The 22,545-nt window shown below is 39.5% G+C and overlaps 1 protein-coding gene across 1 annotated transcript in view; it reads right to left on the bottom strand.

Annotated features, from left to right (window-relative positions):
* LOC134608713 (zinc finger protein 260-like) overlaps positions 1-21,824 on the bottom strand; it is a 48,746-nt gene extending 26,922 nt beyond the window's left edge. The window contains exons 1-4 of the mRNA XM_063451770.1: positions 21,661-21,824; positions 19,453-20,620; positions 16,594-16,690; positions 1,452-1,691 (exon numbers count right to left, since the gene is read on the bottom strand). Of these exons, the coding sequence (XP_063307840.1) occupies positions 1,452-1,691; positions 16,594-16,690; positions 19,453-20,599 (1,484 nt within the window). The 5' untranslated portion in view covers positions 20,600-20,620; positions 21,661-21,824. The remainder of the gene's footprint in view (positions 1-1,451; positions 1,692-16,593; positions 16,691-19,452; positions 20,621-21,660) is intronic.
* Positions 21,825-22,545: the final 721 nt, after the last annotated feature.

The following is a 22,545-nucleotide window of genomic DNA, read 5'->3' as shown; positions in this document are numbered from 1 at the left end:
GTGTGTGTGACTGACTGTCTGCCTGCCTGTGACTGCTTGTTACTGTTTGCCTGCTCAATGTGTCTGCCTTCCTGTGTGTGTATGTGTGTGAGACTGTCTCCATGTTCATGTGTCTGCTTGCCTGTGTGTGTGTCTGCCTGCCTGTGTGACTGTCTGTGTGACTGCCTGCCTGTGTGTGTGACTGTCTGTCTGCCTGCCTGCCTGTGGCTGTCTGCCTGTGTGTGTGACTGTTTGTGTGCGACTGTCTGCCTGTGTGTGTGTGACTGTGTCTGTGACTGTCTGCCTGTGTATGACTCCAATTGTGTATGTCGCTGTAGCTGTGCTGTTGTGTGTGCCTGTGCCTGTATGTGTGACTATCTGCCTTTAACTGAGTGTGTGTGTGCCTATCATAGAGCGTGAGTGTCTTCATGCCTGTAACGGAGTGTGTATGACTGTAACGGAGTATGTGTGACTGTCTGCTTGTGACGGTGTGCCCGTCTGCCTTTAACTGTGTGTTTGGCTCTGTGACTGTCTGCCTGTAACTGAGCATGTGTGACTGTCTGCCTGTAACTGAGCGTGTCTGACTGTCTGCTTGTGCCTGTATGTGTGACTGTTTACAGGCAACTTGGTAGGGGCAGGGGGGCGCCATGTAGACTTTTCGCACAGGGCGCTTAATGGCCTAAGGCCAGCCCTGCCCACGAACAAGGGGAACAATCGCTCCTATGAGCAAGGAGGCTCCGTTCGTGTTTTAATTAGTTTTTATGCCTTTTTCGAAATTGACCGACCGCACACACTGAATTCATGGAACTGTATTGGTCAGGAGCCTCATGTGCGGTCGGTGAACTAAGACTTCCATACTTTGAGAAAGCCCCTGAACCGATATGGGTGAAATTTGAATATGTTGGTCACCCAGATTGGGGCTATCAGGGGATATGTGGGGATACCATGCATTTTAAGGGGTGTTCCAAGTTTTGGGAAAAATGTGTTCACTTTGCCTGGAGATAATTGGGTTATCCCTTAGCTTACCTAATTATCTCACAGGCAGGGAGGAGGAGATTTTATGTTTACAATGGGAGTGTTTAACTGTAACAAAGATCTATGATTGGTTGTCACGTTTGTGTACTGTGGGAGGTCCCCTTGCATGGGGACTTGCAGAAAAGCCAGTGTGGCATCAATAAAACATTATTCCTGTTGTACCCTTCATAAAGTCTAGGCTCATGCTTGGGTAACCTTTTATTGGCTGGGGAGATTCGTCTTCGAAGCTGCATTCATCTGAACTATTCATATCTACACCCAAGCTGTAGCTATAATCACTGATGCTCAGCAATTGGGGAAAGAATAGGTGAACAAAGTACCATAACTACTGACGTTCGTAACAATTGCATATGCACTAAATGGAACAAAATACAATTTAAAAAATGCTTTTTCCCCTCCGTATATTTCTTAAAAAACAAATACATGAAAAAAAGTACCTGCTACATATTTCACATTCAAATTCTCTTTTTGAATACAGCTCCGGATTGGTGGTGCACTCCGGTTCCATGTCAAATGTGTGGTTTGCTGCTTTCTTTCTTTTTCTTTTTTCACCAATACTTGGTTTGTGATGAAAGCGTTTATGGTGTCTGTTCATTTGTTGGTTGGTCTTGAATGATTTTTCACAGATAGTACAAGTAACAGACATGTGCTTAGAGGAGTGTGCTTTTAGTTGAGCTCTATAATATAAAATAAAATAAAAAAAAACTATTTAAAAATAGTAAAATACCAACAAACAAGCAGAATGGGTAGAATACAATCCCTGTATACAGCTGGGACTACACATGGAGGAATATAATTTTTTTTCGTGATAATCTGGCCCACGGCAAATTAAAGGATTACTCCATCCTTTTTTCAAGTTTGTTTTTTTCACATTTAAAATGTCCTATTGACCGGCATCTATCCGCTTCCCCCATCTTCGCGTGCATGTATGTGTGTGTGCACATCCATGTGTGAATGTATACATATATGTGTATACTCCCCCCACCTCTTCCTTTTTTGTGAGTATATTCCCCCCTTTATTCTTCTCTTCTTTTCCCTGCCCCCTCCCTCCTTTTCCTGTTTCTGGCTTCACGCCCCTGCCCCTCTTCTCCTCCCTCCCTGGTTTTCTCTCCTCCCCACGCCTCCCTGTTTCCCCTTCTTACCTGCTCCAACCTGCACTGGGACCTGCAACCAACCTACTATCCCTTGTCCCCCTCTCTCGTAGGGCCAGCACACACGTAACTCGTAGAATGGCGTGGCAGGGGCACAACGGGAGACAAGCGATGGACACCATACGATGTGACCACAAACCCACGCCCAACCAGCACGGCCTACAGTGACTGGACATACCACACTACCCTCCAAACTGACCTACCTTCTCTCTCGATGTATAAGGTTGAGGCTACTATATAGCCACCCCAAAGGAGGGGAGAGGAACACTAAGGGACATGGAGGGGAGGGCAAAGGAACACTAGGGGACAGGGAATAGGACCACTAATAACAGGAAGAAGAGAGGACCACTAAGGGACAGGAAGGTGATAGGACCACAAAAGGGACATGGAGGGAAGGGGAGAGGACCACAAAAGGGACATGGAGGGAAGGGGAGAGGACCACAAAAGGGACATGGAGGGAAGGGGAGAGGACCACAAAGGGACTTGGAGGGAAGGGGAGAGGACCACAAAGGGACTTGGAGGGAAGGGGAGAGGACCACAAAGGGACATGGAGGGAAAGGGAGAGTAATACTAAGGGACATGGAGGGAAAGGGAGAAGAACACTAAGGGTCATGGAGGGAAAGGGAGAGGAACACTAAGGGACATGGAGGGGAAAGTAGCGCATATGGAAAGAGACACACAGAGGGACAGGAGGGGGGAGAAAGACACACAGATGGGCCTTGGGTGAGAAAGATGCACAGAGAGGCTGGGGATGAAAGAAACACACAGAAGGAATACAAAGGGGCTGGGGGTGAAAGAGACACAGGGGGCTGGACAAGAGGAAAAAGAGACACAGAGGGGCGGGGGAGGGATACGGGCTGAGGCTGAAAGAGAAACACACAAAGGGTCTGGGAGAGAAGAAGGAGACACACAAAGGGGCTGAGGGGAGTAAGACACACAAAGGGAGGTCGTAAGTGATACAAAAGGGAGGTGTAAGACACACAATGGGGACAAATAGGGAATAATATACACTAAAAGGGGGTAAGGCAGGCTAAGATGCACACAGATGAAGAGGCGATGTTTTGGCGGGTGGGGGGGAGGGGGTCTGCCCTCGGCAAAGAATATCTCAGCAAATATCTCTGGATGTGCAGCGTTTCAAGTTAAAGGCTATACTTACAAATTCCTTTAAATACTACAATTTCTAACAGTAGAAGTGGTCATGGACATTGATGTAACTACCGTATTTATCGGCGTATAACACGCACCGGCGTATAACACGCACCTCATTTTTAGAAAGAAATTCCAGGAAATTTCCCCCCTCCCATAGTATTCCCCCCCCCTCATCCCATATTATTCCCCCCTCATCCCATAGTGTCCCCCCCCCCTCCCCTAGTATTCTCCCCCCCTCCCCTCCCATAGTATTCTCCCCCCCCCCTCCCCTCCCATAGTATTCTCCCCCCCTCCCCTCCCATAGTATTCTCCCCCTCCCCCCTCCCATAGTATTCTCCCCCTCCCCCCTCCCATAGTATTCTCCCCCTCCCCCCTCCCATAGTATTCTCCCCCTCCCCCCTCCCATAGTATTCTCCCCCTCCCATAGTATTCTCCCCCCCATAGTATTCTCCCCCCCTCCCCTCCCATAGTATTCTCCCCCTCCCCCTCCCATAGTATTCTCCCCCTCCCCCTCCCATAGTATTCTCCCCCTCCCCCTCCCCCCTCCCATAGTATTCTCCCCCTCCTCCCTCCCATAGTATTCTCCCCCCCATAGTATTCTCCCCCTCCCCCCTCCCATAGTATTCTCCCCCTCCCCCCTCCCATAGTATTCTCCCCCTCCCCCCTCCCATAGTATTCTCCCCCTCCCCCCTCCCCCCTCCCATAGTATTCTCCCCCCCCATAGTATTCTCCCCCCTCCCCTCCCATAGTATTCTCCCCCTCCCCTCCCATAGTGTACTTCCCCCCCCTCCCCTCCCCTCCCCTCCCATAGTGTACTTCCCCCCCCTCCCCTCCCCTCGTGTACTTCCCCCCCCCTCCCCTCCCCTCCCATAGTGTACTTCCCCCCCCCTCCCCTCCCATAGTGTACTTCCCCCCCCCCCTCCCCTCCCCTCCCATAGTGTACTTCCCCCCCTCCCCTCCCCTCCCATAGTGTACTTCCCCCCCCTCCCCTCCCCTCCCATAGTGTACTTCCCCCCCCCTCCCCTCCCCTCCCATAGTGTACTTCCCCCCCCTCCCCTCCCCTCGTGTACTTCCCCCCCTCCCCTCCCATAGTGTACTTCCCCCCCCCCCCCATCCCCTCCCCTCCCATAGTGTACTTCCCCTCCCATAATTACTTACCTGTCCTGAAGCGTGGGCCGGCTTCACAGCTTGCACCGCGGTAAAGGAACTTTAATTTCATGTTCCGGTTTCCGGCGGGACTGAAAGGAAGTGTGCAGACTATTGTGCACACTTCCTTTCAGTCCCGCCGGAAACCGGAACATGAAATTAAAGTTCCTGTACCGCGGTGCAAGCTGTGAAGCCGGCCCACGCTTCAGGACAGGTAAGTAATTATGGGATATCGGCGTATAACACGCACCCACGATTTTTCCCCTATTTTCAGGGGAAAAAAGTGCGTGTTATACGCCGATAAATACGGTATTTACTGATGACCAAAGTTCAAGTATAGATTAACCGGTTATGGATGGAGGAAATAGTACAAGTACTGATCAAAACAAAACCTGGAACAAGGATTTCATGTAGGGATCGTCCGATATTGATTTTTTAGAGCAGATACCGATAATCTGTGAACTTTCAGGCCGATAGCCGATAACTTATGATATTCTGTACATTTACAATTTAAAAAAAAAAAAAAAAACTATTTATACACGAATCTACTGTTAACTGAACATGTTTATTATTTAATTTTTTGCAATTTTTTTTTATTAAGGTAAATGCACAAAACATACATGCCAGTCAGAATTTTCTATGTTTTCTAGAATATGTGTGTGTGTAGTGGATGCAGTGAGAGTATTTGATTAGTGAATGCAGTGTGTGTTTGTGTAGTGTGTATATAATGAATGCAGAGTTTGTGTGTTTGTGTAGTGTGTGTATAGTGAATGCAGAGTGTGTGTAAAGTGAATGCAGTGTGTGTGTATAGTGAATGCAGAGTGTACGTAATGTGAATGCAGAGTTTGCGTTTGTGTAGTGTGTTTATATAATGCAGAGTGTGTTTGCGTTTCTGTGGGTATGTTATTTGTGTAAAATGCATTATTATTTAAAAAAAAATTTTTTTTAGTCCCCCCTCCATGCTTCTTACTTGGCCAGAGAGGGGGGATGTGGTATTCCCTGGTGATCCTGTGGCATGGACTGTGCAGTGGGGGCCCAGCAAAATCTTACTTACCTTCCCAGCAGCTCCCCTGTCTAAATCGCGATGAAGTCTCCCGAGTAAAACCGTACCCCCATGTACAGGTTTTATGGGGTTAATCTAAAGCAGGCTTCCCCAAACTCCAGCCCTCCAGATGTTGCTGAACTACAACTCCTATGATTCTCAGCCTATTTCATTCATAGAATCATGGGAGTTGTAGTTCACCAGTGGAGGGCCGGAGTTTGGGGAAGCCTGATCTAGAGTTACAAGGTTAAATATAGAGCTTGCAAATTAAATTATCTGGACTTTCTGCTTGGGTTGTCAGACATGTCACTCAAATTATAATGGATAAAATTACACAATTATGTAAAAAGATTACACAAATATACACGTAGAATTTAAATATATATACATGTATCTCTATTTGAATTCTATGTGTATATTTATGTAATTCTATTTATATATGTATTTTTTGTAAATTATTTTTCTTTAGTTGTGTGTGTATATATATATATATATATATATATATATATAATATCCAAAAGAATGAGAGCACTCACTGGTTTTGAAAAACTGTGTATTCAAATGCTAGGCAAACAAATCAACGTTTCGACCATCAAGCGGTCTTTATCAAGATGCCAAATCAATACAAAAACAGACAATATATAGCATGTCTACAGATGAACTTACCCTATCAAAGTGTAAAACCCATTACTCCGACATGCCCCTGTGATCGGCGCCGAAAATCGCGTCCTGACGTGCGTGATGACGTCATGTCATGTGATCGCAACTCTGACAGTTGCCTAGTTACGGACTCACCATGTGACGTGAAATCATGTGATCGCAAATGGTGTCAGTTGCTTAGAAGCAGCTAAATACTGTGAACTATAGTGTAATGTAAATCGGAGACAGATAAAAACATGCATGGAGGATGAAAGTATTATTCAATAGCTGAATTAAATACTCTAATGTAGATTGAGAAATATGATGCAGGCATATGAATGGCAATATTAGAGTAGAAAGGACATGGCTCATGAATGTAGATCGGGGATCATGACGGCATTTCGAGACGGCAAAACAGATAAACCGGTGGCGAAACACTTCCTTGAACTGCAACATCGTTTACCAACTCTCAAGTTTATCATCATTGATCACATTCCCCCTTTGGCCAGAGGTGGCGACAGATCAAAGATTATTTTACAAAGAGAGACGTTCTGGATTCAGTATCTTGACACGGTTCAACCCAAGGGACTGAATGAATATGCTTTAGTTGTTTTTTAAACACCCGTTAATATAACTCTATATTTAAATCGGGGTTTCAAGCAGTTTTCAGCCCTATTCTCTTATGGAATTTTTATGTTTGATTTGCATTATGATTTCGGAATTCTCTTGGGATATTCATAGAGAAAAAATGGCTCGCATTGCAAGTAGCATCTTGCCCGATTCCCATACTTACATAACACATAATATATCTCTTGTTAGTTGAGTTCTGTATGGGACAACCTGAAGTTGATGGTCATTACACACAAGTTTTGACATCAGTGTGGTGTCGGCCGACAATGGCATTCTTAGACTACTTTGGAAGTGGTGCTCTTTTGTAGATTACTTTTTACACTTTTTCCACGTTGTTTATGTTCACCAGTTTTGGGTTTCTTTGTTCACACTTTTGGTCACTACATTCTCCTGATAGGGTTTTATCTCACATACGTATTCACACACTCATAGTCTCACACATTTACATTATAGGTGCATTCTAGTCACCAGCAGTATCACATAATTCAGATCACGCTGGTCCATATATTATTCACTCATTCAGGTTACACTTACATATAGTCTAGTCATTCACACATATTTAGATATATTCTCATCATGATCATCATCTTGTTTCATTTTTGTCACTTTATTTTATTTTTTCATTCACTTTTTGTTTCACTTTTTTCATTCATTTTTTATTTGTTTTTTTGGATTCTGATATTTTTTATATTTCATTTTTTATTTTTTCTTATTATTTTATTTTTATTATATTTTTATATTTATATTTATTTTTATTTTATTGTATTTTATTTTTTATTTTATTTTTATATATTTTATATTCCACATTTTATGTTTATTTAGTTATTTATTCATGTAATGTTTCTTTATATTTTTTATTTATTTATTTACTTATTTTTTCACACATTGCAATACATTCATGAGCCATGTCCTTTCTACTCTAATATTGCCATTCATATGCCTGCATCATATTTCTCAATATACATTAGAGTATTTAATTCAGCTATTGAATAATACTTTCATCCTCCATGCATGTTTTTATCTGTCTTCGATTTACATTACACTATAGTTCACAGTATTTAGCTGCTTCTAAGCAACTGACACCAGTTGCGATCACATGATTTCACGTCACATGTTGAGTCCGTAACTAGGCAACTGTCAGAGTTGCGATCACATGACATGACGTCATCACGCACGCCAGGACGCGATTTTCGGCGCCGATCACAGGGGCATGTCGGAGTAATGGGTTTTACACGGTGATAGGGTAAGTTTATCTGTAGACATGCTATATATTGTCTGTTTTTGTATTGATTTGGCATCTTGATAAAGACCGCTTGACGGTCGAAACGTTGATTTGTTTGCCTAGCATTTGAATACACAGTTTTTCAAAACCAGTGAGTGCTCTCATTCTTTTGGATTGTATATTTTGCACTGAGAAGCACCTTGGTCTGAAGTCTTCTGAGAGCTGATTTTTGGGAAGAGTGCCAGAATTGGTAATATATATATATATATATATATATATATATATATATATATATATATATATATATATATATATATATATAAATAAATAAATGTAATCTTGGCACTCACCCTATTACAAACAAAAAAGGTATCCTTGCCTGGGTGCAAACCTCAGTGTTATATATAAACCACAACAATATATACAAGGTGCACTCACAGGTCTTGATTAGAAGTTTCGTTTATTCACTGGTGCATTTAAAAATCTGTGATCGACGTTTCGACCCCTATAGGGCCTTTTTCAAGATCTTGAAAAAGGCCCTATAGGGGTCGAAACGTCGATCACAGATTTTTTTCTGCACATGAAAACGGGTTTGTTTTCCTGACACTATAGTGATCCTTTAACTCTGTGCATATTGGATATCTGATGTCAGCACACACAGCTGCCAAAATCCTACCCTGTCAGTGAAGGAGGACAGGCTAAATATACGTAGATAAATATATTTACTATTTACCTTTTCTGCCTTTGACAGTTAAATGCAAATCCTTTATTTCATATTACAGAACCTAAAAACCAAACAAGCATCACAATACAATACAGGAAATGCACATGCTGACTACAAAGCATACCAGGACTTTTAAGAAATCCAGATTAAGCATGTGTGGACTGTGAGTCAGTATTAAATATAACATATGTAAGGATAGATCATGTTTGATTTATTACACCCATATTGTCTGCATGTAACATATATTAGTGAAGTGCTGCAAGTCTTTTTTTAAAAGCAATTTTTTTGTGCTTCTCATTAAAACCTTTTGGAAACTATCTGTAACGTTTCAGCAATTACAATTACCGTATCTTGTATTAGCCACAATATGTTAGTCATTGCAAATGGCAGTTGGGAACACACATATTAGTCTTTTCCCATAAACATCGAGTCACTGTTGAAGGACACGAGTCCCTCTGCCCTAAAAACCTACCTGCCATTAGTAGATGGAATGCAGTTGGAATGGTTTCTAATTTTAGTTTGTTCCTGGTTTTCTTAAGAGGTTGTTTTTGACAATCTTTATTTAAGAGAGTTTACACAATACAAATATCAAGGAATGATGCACTAAATGAATTGCAATAAATGTAAACAAAATATCACATATGTTTACAAGAAAAAAAAAAACTTTGGTTTTGTGGAAGGGAGATAGATATCCATTACAAAATCTTTAATTGGATGAATTTAAAATTTTAGAATTGTTGATAAGTTTATATCTGTAATTGTGGTTTAATTATGTCAAACATCTACTTGGGATATATTTGGTTAGAATGGCCGAATTGTGACAACCGAATGTAATTCATTAATCATTGGGATTTTATGAAAAAGTGCACACATGTCAAATTCTCCAGTATCTCTATGGTATTAAAAGCAACAGTAGGTGTAATGGAAATTTTAGCGCTTTGATAAAAGTGTTCTCTCCTGGATCCACTTCTTTTTAAAGGCCCTCCAAGGCCAATTCATCTCCATGAAGTGGTCAGGGTGCAATGGCATAGCAATGTAATACATTGCAGTTTTGATTTCATTGCAAGGCTAAACACTAATAACTAATAAAAGGTGCTTCCAATAGGAGAACCGGTCAGACGAGAACTCAGAAGATGTCAACATGATTGCTGATTGAGAAGGATGCAGAGCGTATGGTAAGGTCATTGGAAGCCATGTGTCAGTGTTTGCAGAGGACACACATCTAAGGTCCCAATAAGGTAATACTGTGTGTGAGCAGTACAATACTTTGCTGCAGAGGGAACACAAAATGTCTGATCATTACGTATTTACACAAATTGGTAGACGTGGGGCAAAATATGATGGTCATGCGTTCTATGACTATCATAGATCTTTTTCTGCTAAAGCGGCGGCAGCTTTGGCCCAGTTCAACCTTCATTCAGACTGTAGCCAGTTAGATACTGAACTTTTTTGCCACCACTTTGCAGGGCTCACACCCCAGTCATGAGCTATTTGTGCACCTATTTCTCATCCTACCAATTTGTGTCCCAGTGAAGCTGACTCTCCTACCACTAGTCAGGCCTTATCTGGAAGGTTCAGAGAAAACAATAACTATCCCTTACTGAGATAGTGAGTGATATACTAAAGTGCCTGAATAAAAGCAGCTCAACACAAAAAGTGGAATACCTTAATCCACAATAAAGTGCAAAATATAAGAAAAAGAAAGGTATAAACAATACAATACAATACAATAGTGGAGCGCTATAATGAATATAGATATAAATAATGAAGGAAACTGGGGATATATGAAGACACATAGAAAAATTGGTGTGGAACGAAAACTATTTTCTGACCACTGCTGATGTGAGCTCCCTTTACACCAATATTGCACATGATAGGGGCTGTATGGCCACCAGGTTTTTCTTAGAGCAATCAGGCAATTTCCCCCCTGACCATATAGATTTTATTATGCAAGGGATTCTTTTAATTTTAACCAGCAATTACTTCTGGTACGATGGACATTTTTCTGTAATTACAGTCATGGTAAACGTCATTTAAAAAAAATTATTAATAGACACTGGTCAATCCTAAAGGAAGACCCAGTACTGTCCACCATTCTACCAGACAAACCCAAGGTGGTCTTTAGAGGGGCACCTAACATGAAAAAATTACTAGTAAGGAACCACATCAGAAAACCATGCAGCATAAAGCCAATTGATACTAGGAAAGGTTTCTTTGGTCGTGGAATATGTTTGGCGTGCAGGAACACTGGAAGCAAAAAAAGACATATAGGGAAATTCAAAAGTACTAAAGAAAAAGAGTTCAACATAAACAATCTCATCACTTGCCATTCAACCAATGTAGTGTACCTGTTGAAATGTCCATGCGGCCTCAAGTATGTGGGCCGCACAAAACGTAACTTGCATATTAGAATAGAAGAGCATATAAGGAACATTAAGAAGGGATATGAAGGACAATGTGTATCCAATCATTTCAAGATTACACACAACAGCAATCCTCAGGGGCTCATATTTATGGGCATACACAAAACTTTAGGAAATTGGAGAGGCGGTGATTTTAATAAAATTTTAGCTCAAAATGAAATGAGGTGGATTTTTAGCCTTGGGACTTTACAACCCAAAGGTTTAAATATAGATTTCGAACTCTGTCACTTCCTTTAATTATCCTCAACATATATTTAACATTTATCATATTATATCTGTACCATCTGCAATTTTATATTTGTACCATCGGAACATTTTTTATGCTATTTGGTTTTATGTCCTTTTATAAAATGAAGTCTTGAATTCCAATGGGAGGAGTTTGTCTTGATTGCACTTCCTCATCCAGTAAGTTTTTAAATCGACCCCTATTTTGGTAATCCCTTTTATTCTATATTTGAGGGATACCTCTCTGTTATTGTACCTATTTATTTCACTTTGTTAATATTCATTCCATTTTTTTTTTTTGTTTGTTTTTTTTATTAATGATGACATTCGGGAAGATGAATGGGTGCTATGCATGACAGCCCCATCCAACCACCAATAGAATTTGTTCTAATCAAGTTTTTTTAATTGATTGACAGGCAATTCAGCCAATGTAAGCTTTTTTTACCACAGGAGATCAGTATAAGAAATTTGAAAGAGACTCTGACCTTATGATTGGATAATTACACATCCTGTGACCCCAAAGGGAGGATCCGAATTAACTTTAGAACACTTCTAAAGTGGAAGATTCCTGAGGCTACTTCACAGCTACTGAGGAAGCTCATACAAGAGTGAAACGCGTTTAGCTGGAGTTTGGACTTTTATACTTGGACTTTCTATCATTTTGATTATATGCTTTTGAGAAGTCTAAATATTTTTTTTTATAATTTTTTATCTCTACAATAAATCGTTATTTTTTTATATTAGTCCATATAGTCCTTTCTAGCCTCCAGGAACAATATGTGGGGAATGCTATCCCAATAAATTAGCATATTGCCAACAAACCTCAGAGCCAGGAATTCAAGGCTCTGTCTAAGGTGAGCATAATCATTACTATCTCACTATATTGTATACACTATCTGTACAATACCACCTATGAGGTTTTTTCTCTCTGCTCGTTCCATATCTTCTGGAGAACATCGTTTGGGATAAAGGGGTGTGTTGCTGCCTCAAGAGCAAAAAGGAGTCACTTACAGAGCCAATAGCTTATAGGCTCCAACCCACGTGAGTGGTTTCAACCAATTGCTACTATTATTCATTTTTTATTTTTGTAAACCATCTGCACTATATTCTCTTTTTTTGTTGTTTTACTTTGTATGTACATTTGGACACATTGTATCACTATGTTGGAGGGGTGAGTATACCCCCTCATTATTTATATCTATATTCATTCGCTGGTATATTGTTTATACCTTTCCTGTTCTTGCTTATCTGGAAGGTCCCAATCTGAACAACGAGGGCTGAAAGATATGTTGGGCAGACCTATTGTGTTCCTTGGAAAGGCACAGATTTGTAACAACTTCAACGCCGGCAGTTGGAGCTTTAGTGCTTACCGTCTTTGAGAATGCTTTCCTGTGGACTGGCTGAATGCGCGCACGGCTCTTGCCATGCATGCAGCCGATGACGGGAAAGGAGGAGGAGAGTCCACAGCGCCGAGGGAGCCTGGCAGTGGAGAAAAGGTATGTGTTTAACCCCTTCCTCACACTAGAGCCCGGCTGGAGGGGGGGGGACCTAGAGACCCTATAGTGCCAGGAAAACGAGTATCATACACCTCATTCATACACCTAAATGACAACCTATTGATGGTCCTAGGTTTAGAGCACTCTCTGACTGAATCTCCTGTACCGTGGGAGACAAGACAGGGGAAAGTTACACTTTGGGGGAAGTTCCTACCGCACATATTTACACACAAACACACTGCACTTACTAATGAAATACTCTCATTGCATCCACTACCCACACACATACAAATATACAAATATTCCTGAAAACATAAAAAAAAAAAAATCTGACTGGCATGTATATTTTTGATTTGCAAAAAAAAAAATTCCTTCTCAAAACGATAAATGTACAGAATATCGGTAAGCTATCGCCTGAAAGTTCACAGATTATCGGTATTGGCTCTAAAAAAAAAAAAATCAATATCGGTCGATCTCTATTCTGTATATGTAAGATAAATACCACAACTGCAACTAGCATTAAAGCAAGCTTTTAAAAGTTTGGCGTTATAATATGTTGTATTGAATATGCAATAAAGTTTGCATTGAAACTTTTTGCCCTCTTTATTTATAAAGGCTTACCCGAACGTCGGTATCGGTACGAAACAACCGACTAGCTTTATTCTCGGTCTTTGCCCCCGACTACAAGTATTAAGGCAATTTGCCTGTATTTCTGGGAGGGGTTACCCGGCTTAACCCCTTAAAGGACCATACTTCTGGATAAAAGGGAATCATGACATGTCCTACAGGTCATGTGTGCTTAAGGGGTTAAATACTCAGCCTGCCCTCTCATCAGAGCGGTCTTCGATCAATTACACCCACCCACCAACCAGCCCTCTTTATTTATACAGGCTTACCCGAACTTAGGTTTCGGCACGGCACAACCGACAAGCTTTATTTACAAAGCTTTATTCTCAACCTTTGTCCCTGACTACACACAATAATCAATAAGGGTGCACTCCTTGTCTTGAAAAAGTGTAACTGGTTTAATATATATATATATATATATATATATATATATATATATACACACACACACACACACACACACATACATTTAGAGGAACGTATGGTATAATGAAAGTTTAGTAAGAACAAAGTTGGTTGAGGTGTGCCGAAACCGACGTGAGGGTAGACCTGTAAAAAGAGGGCCCACCTAGATAATATGAAATAATAAAGGGTGCGGTGGGAGGAGAACTTCCGAGATCGTTGACGACAGGTAAGCAGGGGCTCACTGGGTTTAAATAGGACTAATAGTCCCTCCCACAATTACAGGTCAAGCCTTCCATTTGTGTACGGCACATTTAGAGGAGGCAGTAGTGAACAAGCAGGGATTTGCAAACCTAGCTTAAAGTACAGAATGTGACAAAAAGAAAGACTGCGCCAGAAGTAGAAAATATATGCAGAGTTAAAATATCAAATAATTAATATATATATATATATATATATATATATATATACACACACACACACACACATATATACATACACATGAAAGATCAGTGGTTAACACTTATTGTCTTTGCAATACCTCAGAAAAAGACTAAATAGGAGGAATAATAGTGCAATATGTCAAGTCTTATTAATCATAGTTAACCCAATAAAAGACTAACTCACACTTTCTAGAGCTACTGAGAACTCTGCTGTATAATGCCTGGACGGTATATATAAAAGTTTGAAATAACACGAACTATATTAATTACAAACATATCACTAATATGAGGGAAATCGGCTGACAAGGGGTACACAAGTGAAAACAGGTTGGGATCCACTGATATGGGAAAAAAAAGAGACAAAATGTATCCATAGGAGAGAGAAAAAAAAAGCGCAAAAGAAACGTGCCTAGATTGTGGATATTATGAGACCAATTAAATTATTAGTAAGTCTTATCTGTTTATCTGCTTCTTTTTTTTTTTTTTTATCTATTTTATTGGAGTGATTAATGGTAATGATGAATAAAAGGAGATAATTCAATATTAAGTAAGTAAGTTACAAAGATATAGTACAAATCAGTAAGAGCCCTTTAAAGTAAAAAAAGAAAAAGAGGAAAAATATGATGAAAGGTGAATATTCCTTAAACGATCGGGGAGCAGGTGTATATATATATTGCCTTCATGCCAGAGGTCCACTTTGAACTAGAGATGGTACTGGTATATTAAACCAACACTAGTAACATGCTCTTTATAGGGAGAAGAAAACAAAAGAGCCCCAGCAAACATATACAATGTCTAAATATTACACTTAGCAGTTAATGTACTCTAATGTGAAGGTTTATATTTGACAAATTTGTATCCAGGATTAATGTTCAAATCTGTAGTAAAGTCTATAAAGAAGCCATAAATTAATGCCTCGCTGTGCTGGAGAATCCTTAAATGAAACCTATGTAAATCATCCATCTTTAAAACAATTCTTAAAAACACCAGACACAAAAGAAAGTAGTATATGTTGTCGATTAATAAGCAAGTTGCAAGCAGTTTGTCTGATTTTTCACATGTGCGTATCACAATTATCCTGTCATATGGCAGGTGAGTATACAAGTTCTCTAAACAAAAGCTGAATTTGTTTAGTTTGCCAAGGTGAAGCCCAAGGATGTGATCAGCCAACAATGCAACTAACCAATCACCCTTAAAATATTATTAAAACAAAGCATTCCTCGCTAACCCATGGCAGCATTATTATAGGGCTAGTTACTCCCATTTGGCTATATAGGACAGAAAATTAACAATATAAACACTCCCTTTTACGACCTAATCCTGAGTCTTTCTTCCTGTGTGCACTTCCCTTTTAAGAGGTCTTTAAAAAAGTTTTATTTTGGCTTTCTTAAGCAAATTTTTATTTAGCTTTTTATTAAGAGAGTTCAGCCTTCCTCTCTTAGAAGCCCTCAGTACGTAAAGTCTTTAAGGAATAGCTCCCTGAGGGAAGGATACTATTTTTTTTTTGGCCATGGCCGCAATGCTGGAGACCAATTGTGATGGGGACTCCGGACATCATTGTAAATGCACAGAAGATTCTGTGACACATTCCAGTCGTCTGGAGCTTCTCTTCCCTTTAGGTGATTTGGTTCTCAGCTCTCAGGGACCGGATTATTTCCATTTCTGGTGCCTAGGGTTTAAAACTCTGCATTTTTTTACGATTATCCTGCTCTGTGTTAACTTGCCTCTGTAAATGGATCCAACAGGCAGTATATAAAAAGTATTAAGGAGCGCCATTATATTGCATTATATGCGTGCGTATGTGACTGTGTATAGGTCAGTGATTGTATGTGTGCATCTGTGATTATGTGTGTATATTTGTTATTGTGCACATAGGTCTGTGAGTGTATGTGTGTGATTAGGTGTGTATAGGTTTGTGATTGAATGTGTTTATGTGATTTTGAGTGTATATCTGGTTATGTGTGCTTATACAGGTATATATATTTAGTAGATAGCTCCCTAATTTGGTATCCTTAAATATGGCAATTTCACATAAAGGAGTTATCTACTAAACAAAATTAAAAGGGGTTTTAAAGTTTTATTATATAAATTAATATTATAGATTTTATGTGTGGCCCAAGACAATAGCTCTGCGCTCAATGTGGCCAAGGTTGGACACCCATGGAGTAGAGTGAAGAAAGGATGAAAAATAGTAAAGTAAAGGCTGGTGAGGGGGGTGTTGATAAAACTAGGCAGAAGCACTTTCTTATATAACACTTACTTTTTGAAGAATCTTTGGTTGCAAGTGTTGCAAATGTAAGGTTTAAGATTGTTACCGTGGCTGAGCAAATGTTCATATAGTTTGCTCCATTCTTGATCTGGATAGATATTAAAAATAGAAATGTGAGAGAATACAAGAATGAGCCTTCATTATTTCCCTTGTGATAATTTAAGAGCCAAAAACAAGTGTATTATTATTATTGCGTAGTGTGTCACATTCATATATAAAAAAAAAAAAAACAATTACTTCATGGCAATATTATGTATTCAAAGATAAGCAGCGCTTCTTCATTGCAATAATATTTCTTCACAGATAAGCTATGCTTACATGAGAGTACACTGGTAATCACCAGTGCAAATGGATACAATAGGATGCACATAAATAACAAACAAATCTTTTTACTTTGGCTATATAGAAAATGGTAAGGGGAAACAAAAAGATCTAGCAGTAATCGAAACTTTATAATTATGGGAGCCATGCCGTGATTGGGAATTAATAGACTTTGCTTTTGTAACCTTACACCTGACAAATATAGCGGCAAGTTGTTGTGATATGTTGACAGTTTATTGTCTCCAACATATTCGTGTCCTATCAATACCCATTTAAGCAAATGTGTACGTCATTAAAGGAACACTAATATTATTATTATAATTAGCATTTGTGTAACAGCCAGATGTTCTGCAGCACTTTACAATGATAAAATGGAGATATTTGACAACAAATAACTTACATACAGAATATAACAGAGACGAGAGGTGAAGGAGACCTTGCTCTAAACAATTTAATGACAAAATGGTTTAATAGAAATGGGGCTTTTCCCAGAGCTAAGGGACAACACCTGGACAGCATATTGATATTACAGAGTTAATTCTAAACAACCTAACACACTATCTCCATCTTAATTACACTGACCATTTCCTCATTATCCATGTCAATTTCATCCAAACTGGATGACTTTCACTGGCTCAGAGTGTTTGGGCAGGCTGGCTGAGCACTCTCAGCCAATCTATGTCAACCAGTTGGATGAAACGGATTTGGATAATGCAGTAGAGGTAATCCTGCCTATAAATGCGGCCCAGATTTAGACAGTAAACTGTAGAAGTTAGTTTCAAAATTAAAAAAAAAATTGACAAACTTTAATAGGCTACATAGGCTATGCACAAAGCAAATTAAAGGGACACTAGTCACCAAAACAATTTTAGCCTAATGAAGCAGTTTTGGTGTACAGATCATGCCCCTGGAGTCTCATTACTCAGTTCTGTTTATGCAGCCCTAGCCACACCTCCCATGGCGGTGACTGACAGCCTGTATGAAAAAATAAATATAAATATATATATATATATATTGTCTCACTTTCAATCAGATGTTAACTTCCTTCATATACACTTGTATCTCCTGCTCTGTAAATTGAACTTTAATCACACACAGCATGTTATTAACAAACACAGAAGATAAGGAATTCTAAACTAAACAGAATGTGCAATAAAGGAAGTATAAACATTAGATCTCACATTACAGGAAGTGTTTAGGGAGACTGTGCAAGTCACATGCAAGGAGGTATGACTAGGGCTGTCTAAACAAAGTGCTTTAAATCCTAAATGGCAGAGATCTGAGCAGCGAGACTGCAGCGGGATGATCTATACAACAAAACTGCTTCATTAAGTTAAAGTTGCTTTGGCGACCATATTGTCCATTTAAGTACACATCAAAGGGACACTCCAGATACCTTAGGTGCAAGTGAATCATGCAATAAATCGTCCTAAATTTTTTACATGATACCAGATGCATGGTTTTTGCCCAAACTACTTATAAAAGGACACGTTTGTACTTGTTATAGTTTTTACCATACAAAATGTCCTGTTATATAAATATAAAAGAATACTTTGCAGAATTCTACCTCTTAAACCTGCCTCTCCTGTTCATCCAAGCTTCAGCACTCTGAAATATTTCCTTTTCTTCCTGGCTACTCTAGCAAGTATATCACAGCCCCCATTCTGTCCCTCAGTGTTTTCTCCAGTAACACAGTTGTTTGTGTCATCAGGAAGCACAGTAAAAATGTCTGTGAGCTGAGTACGGTTAAAGGGACACTATAGTCACCAGAACAAGTACAGCTTATTGAATTTGTTCTAGTGAGTAGAATCATTACCTTCAGACTTTTTGCTTTAAACACAGTCTTTTCAGAGAAAATGCAGTGTTTACATTACAGCCTAGTGATAACTTCACTGGCCACTCCTCAGATGGCTGTTAGAGATCCTTCCTGGGTCATGGCTGCCTAAAATGCATCCAAACATTCAGTATCTCCTCCCTCTGCATGCAGACACTGAACTTTCCTCATAGAGATTCATTGATTCAATTCATCTCTATGAGGAGATGCTGATTGGCCAGGGCTGTGTTTGAATCATGCTGGCTCTGCCCCTTATCTGCCTCTTTGTCAGTCTCAGCCAATCCTATGGGGAAGCATTGTGATTGGATCAGGCTACCACTTCTGATGATGTCAGCAGACTGCTGTTTTTTATGAGTCAAACAGCATGCAGATTTACAGCTTCAGGCTTGAATACAGTAAGATTTTGCTATAAAAATAATTTCATCCCTGAAGGTAAGATGTGCCTAGTGACTCCAGTCCGCATAACAACTTTATTGAGTATAATCTGTAGTCTTCCACTTCATATTTTTTTAATACAGAATAAAGACAATGCATTAAAATGAAAAACCAAAATTATTAATACACCTTTAACGTTTCCCTTGGTGCACTATTTAGTTTGTCTACCTGCAGTTGCAGTTGCAGGAACACCCCTTCCTATACCAAAAAAAAATAAACATTCATAGAACAAAATATCACATTTAATATGGTTAGCTTACCCATTAATCCACATTGAAAACATTTAAAAATATCTTCATAGTGACATGTTGAGTGTAGGTTCCTTACACGTTCACTCTCAAAAGACGAAGGGCACTTGGAGCAGAAGGAAACATTACTTTGTTTGTCATGGCTTTTCATGTGAACCTTCCATGCTTTTTGTGTCATGAAACGCTTCTGGCACACTTGGCACTGATAGCTCCTTTGTTGGTTTTTGTGACTTTGAATGTGCTTTTCCATTTGACTCCATTCATCAATGCAGCACCCACAGTAAAAACACCTGAAGCTACCATCCACTTTATGGCACTGCATGTGAATTTTGTAAGTTTCCTTACTTTTGAATTCAAGTTGACATGAGGAACATAGATACCTTTCGTTACAGCTGTGTTTTTCTGGATTTTTGTCCACCGATAAGCAGTCTAGTGGTGTTACTTTTTCATATGTACTGTGGGTCTGAGTGGGTACCTTATTTTCAATTTTTGGTAGCTTTGCTGTGGAGGATGAAGTATGTGACCTTATGTTAGAAATATGACAAAGTCCAAGTGATAAGAGATGTTCACACTGGGCATCTTCTTCGTCTTTGCTTTTCCTAGATGTCGGGGAATTTGCACTACTTAAAGGGGGGGTGGAGCCATCAGGGCCAGACTCGTCCAACTGGAATTGTGATGCATCTTCCTCAAAGAGTGAATTAACTTCACTAGCATTGGCGACATTTGCATTACTGCTATGATCTCCAATACTCATGTCACAAGACTCTGGGCTCATTGTGTTCAGTATTCCATACATAGGCAACAAGAATGGCATTTTCTCTAGGTTCTCCTCATTCTCCTTGTTTTCCTGAGCAATTTCTTCACCTATCTCAAAAGAATGATGTTCTTCTTCATCAGTGCCTTTCACACCGGGAATGAAGTGCTCTTGGTCTATTTGGTGAGAATCAGACACGTGAAGGCACATCTTATTTTTTAGGCTACTGGTAAACTGACATAATTTGCATCTATAAATCTCCACCAAAAATACCTCCACCAGACAGGCTATCCGTGTGTCAAATTCCTCGGCAACAGAGTTATGAAAGTGTGAGGTTGCAAGCTCTGCACTGATATGCAAAGTGGTTGGAGTGATATACTGGTATTTAGACTTTAGCTCATTCATCTCTTGAGAAATACAGTGTACCTAAAAATGAAATAAAAACATGTATTCAGAAGAATGCATTAAATAAGTACACTTGTTTCTATAGTGTCAAGAATAGGGTCACTATAAAAATATAGCAAAATCGTACCTTTATTGCAGTCTGCTGCTGCTGGCTCTGTCCCTGATCTGCCTGCTTGGCTGACATCATCACAAGTGGCGTTCTGGGCCAATCACAATACTTTCCATGAAAGCAATAGCTTGGCTGAGCTTGTCAAGGACAGAGCCAGCACAAACCAAACACAGCTGGCTGTGCATCTCTATGAGGAAAGTTCAGTGTCTCCATGCAGAGGGCGGAGACACTGAATGGCAATGCTGCACACTGTGCAGCACTGCCTCAGGAAGCACCTCTAGTAGCCATCTGAGGAGTAGCCAATGGAGGTATCCTTAAGCTGTAAACACTAAAACAAACAATAAAGTGTGCTGTGTCTTTAAGACCAAAATATTAACAACACAAAAGATATTAATATAACCACTTTAGTCACTCTTTGTATACTAAAGTGCATATATTAGAATAGTGTGCTAAACACAAAATTTTAAAGTGAACCGTGCAGAAATAAAAAAAAACTCTCTTCCAGTGACAACATAAAGTGCTACTCTAGTTGTGCACCTTATAAAAAAAAAAAAACACAATACTCACATATAATATATATATATGAGACAGGTATGCTTTTGCACATACCATTTATGCAACAAGCAACGACTTAAGAGACAGTATTTTCCAGTGATGGTTTATAAATATATAATAGATACAAATTGGAGCTTAAAAGACAGGAAGTGAAAATGATAAAATCTGGCAAGACTAAAGATTTATTAGTAAAAAGTTAATACATTGAGTGAATTAATTTCCTAGCAGTAGTTTGTTGCTTTACATATACAACCTAGCTGGTGGGCAAGTCGCAGGTGCTTACAAATTCTAACAGTGGAGTGGGGTTCTTTTGATTGACATCTAATAATTAATTGTATTTCTACAACTCTATCGTTTTGCCACCCTTTGTTATCAACATCCATCAAACATAAATTACCTCCTGTCCCAGATCTTCAGCAGAAACACATAGTTGAGAAGTAACCCTTCTATAAACTTAAATTCTATAGTGTTAATTGTATCCAATGGAAATACATTAGAATACTGACTCTTCACCAAGTGTGACACTACATCCGGCGACAGTGAGCTCTCACACTGCCTGCCTGTTGCTCCCTGCTCTGTGTTATGAACACAGTGCACTCCCCTCCCACTCTTTTTTCGTGTTTAAACAAACTTTATTAACAAATGAGCGGATCCATTCACATACAGTCTACTCTTATGTAGGATTAGAAATCATTATTTTTTTTTTTTTAAGGGAACCCTTTATATTTTTGGCAGCATAAACACCATTCAACAACCGGTATTACATTTCTATTGCTTTTCATGAGCAGGTGGAAGTGAGATTTAGGAAAACTTGATCAGCACTCCTGTGTGTTGATTGAAATTGTCATGGGAATTAACATGACACAATGTGTTGCTATTTTGTGGTAAACGTTTGGGGACAGTTCATTAAGAGTTGTACTGTACTGAATCAGAATTTGAAACGCACATTCAGGCTAAAATAGCTGCTCTTGAAAACATTTCGAACCCAATTACAGTCACTGTTTGGCTATTTTAGCCTCAGTTTTTTGTCATTTTGATTTTGTAAATTTTTTAATGTATTAATTATTAGAAATGCTAACAGTTCAGCTATTTTTGCCTAATTTACAAATTCTTGTGTAAGTGATCTCCAGTTCTAGATCAACATGGTTATTTACCATAGTGAAAAATTGAAAAATGTGTATTTCAAAGTTAAATAAACACTCCGGGAACCATAACAACTTTATTGACATGAAGTTGTTATGGTGCCAGGAAGTCTCTGGCACTGGCTCACAATGGGGTTAAA

This window comes from Pelobates fuscus, chromosome 4, assembly GCF_036172605.1.
Source record: "Pelobates fuscus isolate aPelFus1 chromosome 4, aPelFus1.pri, whole genome shotgun sequence".
In the NCBI taxonomy this organism is placed as follows: Eukaryota; Metazoa; Chordata; class Amphibia; order Anura; family Pelobatidae; genus Pelobates; species Pelobates fuscus.
This window is presented reverse-complemented; position numbering and strand designations above follow the sequence as displayed.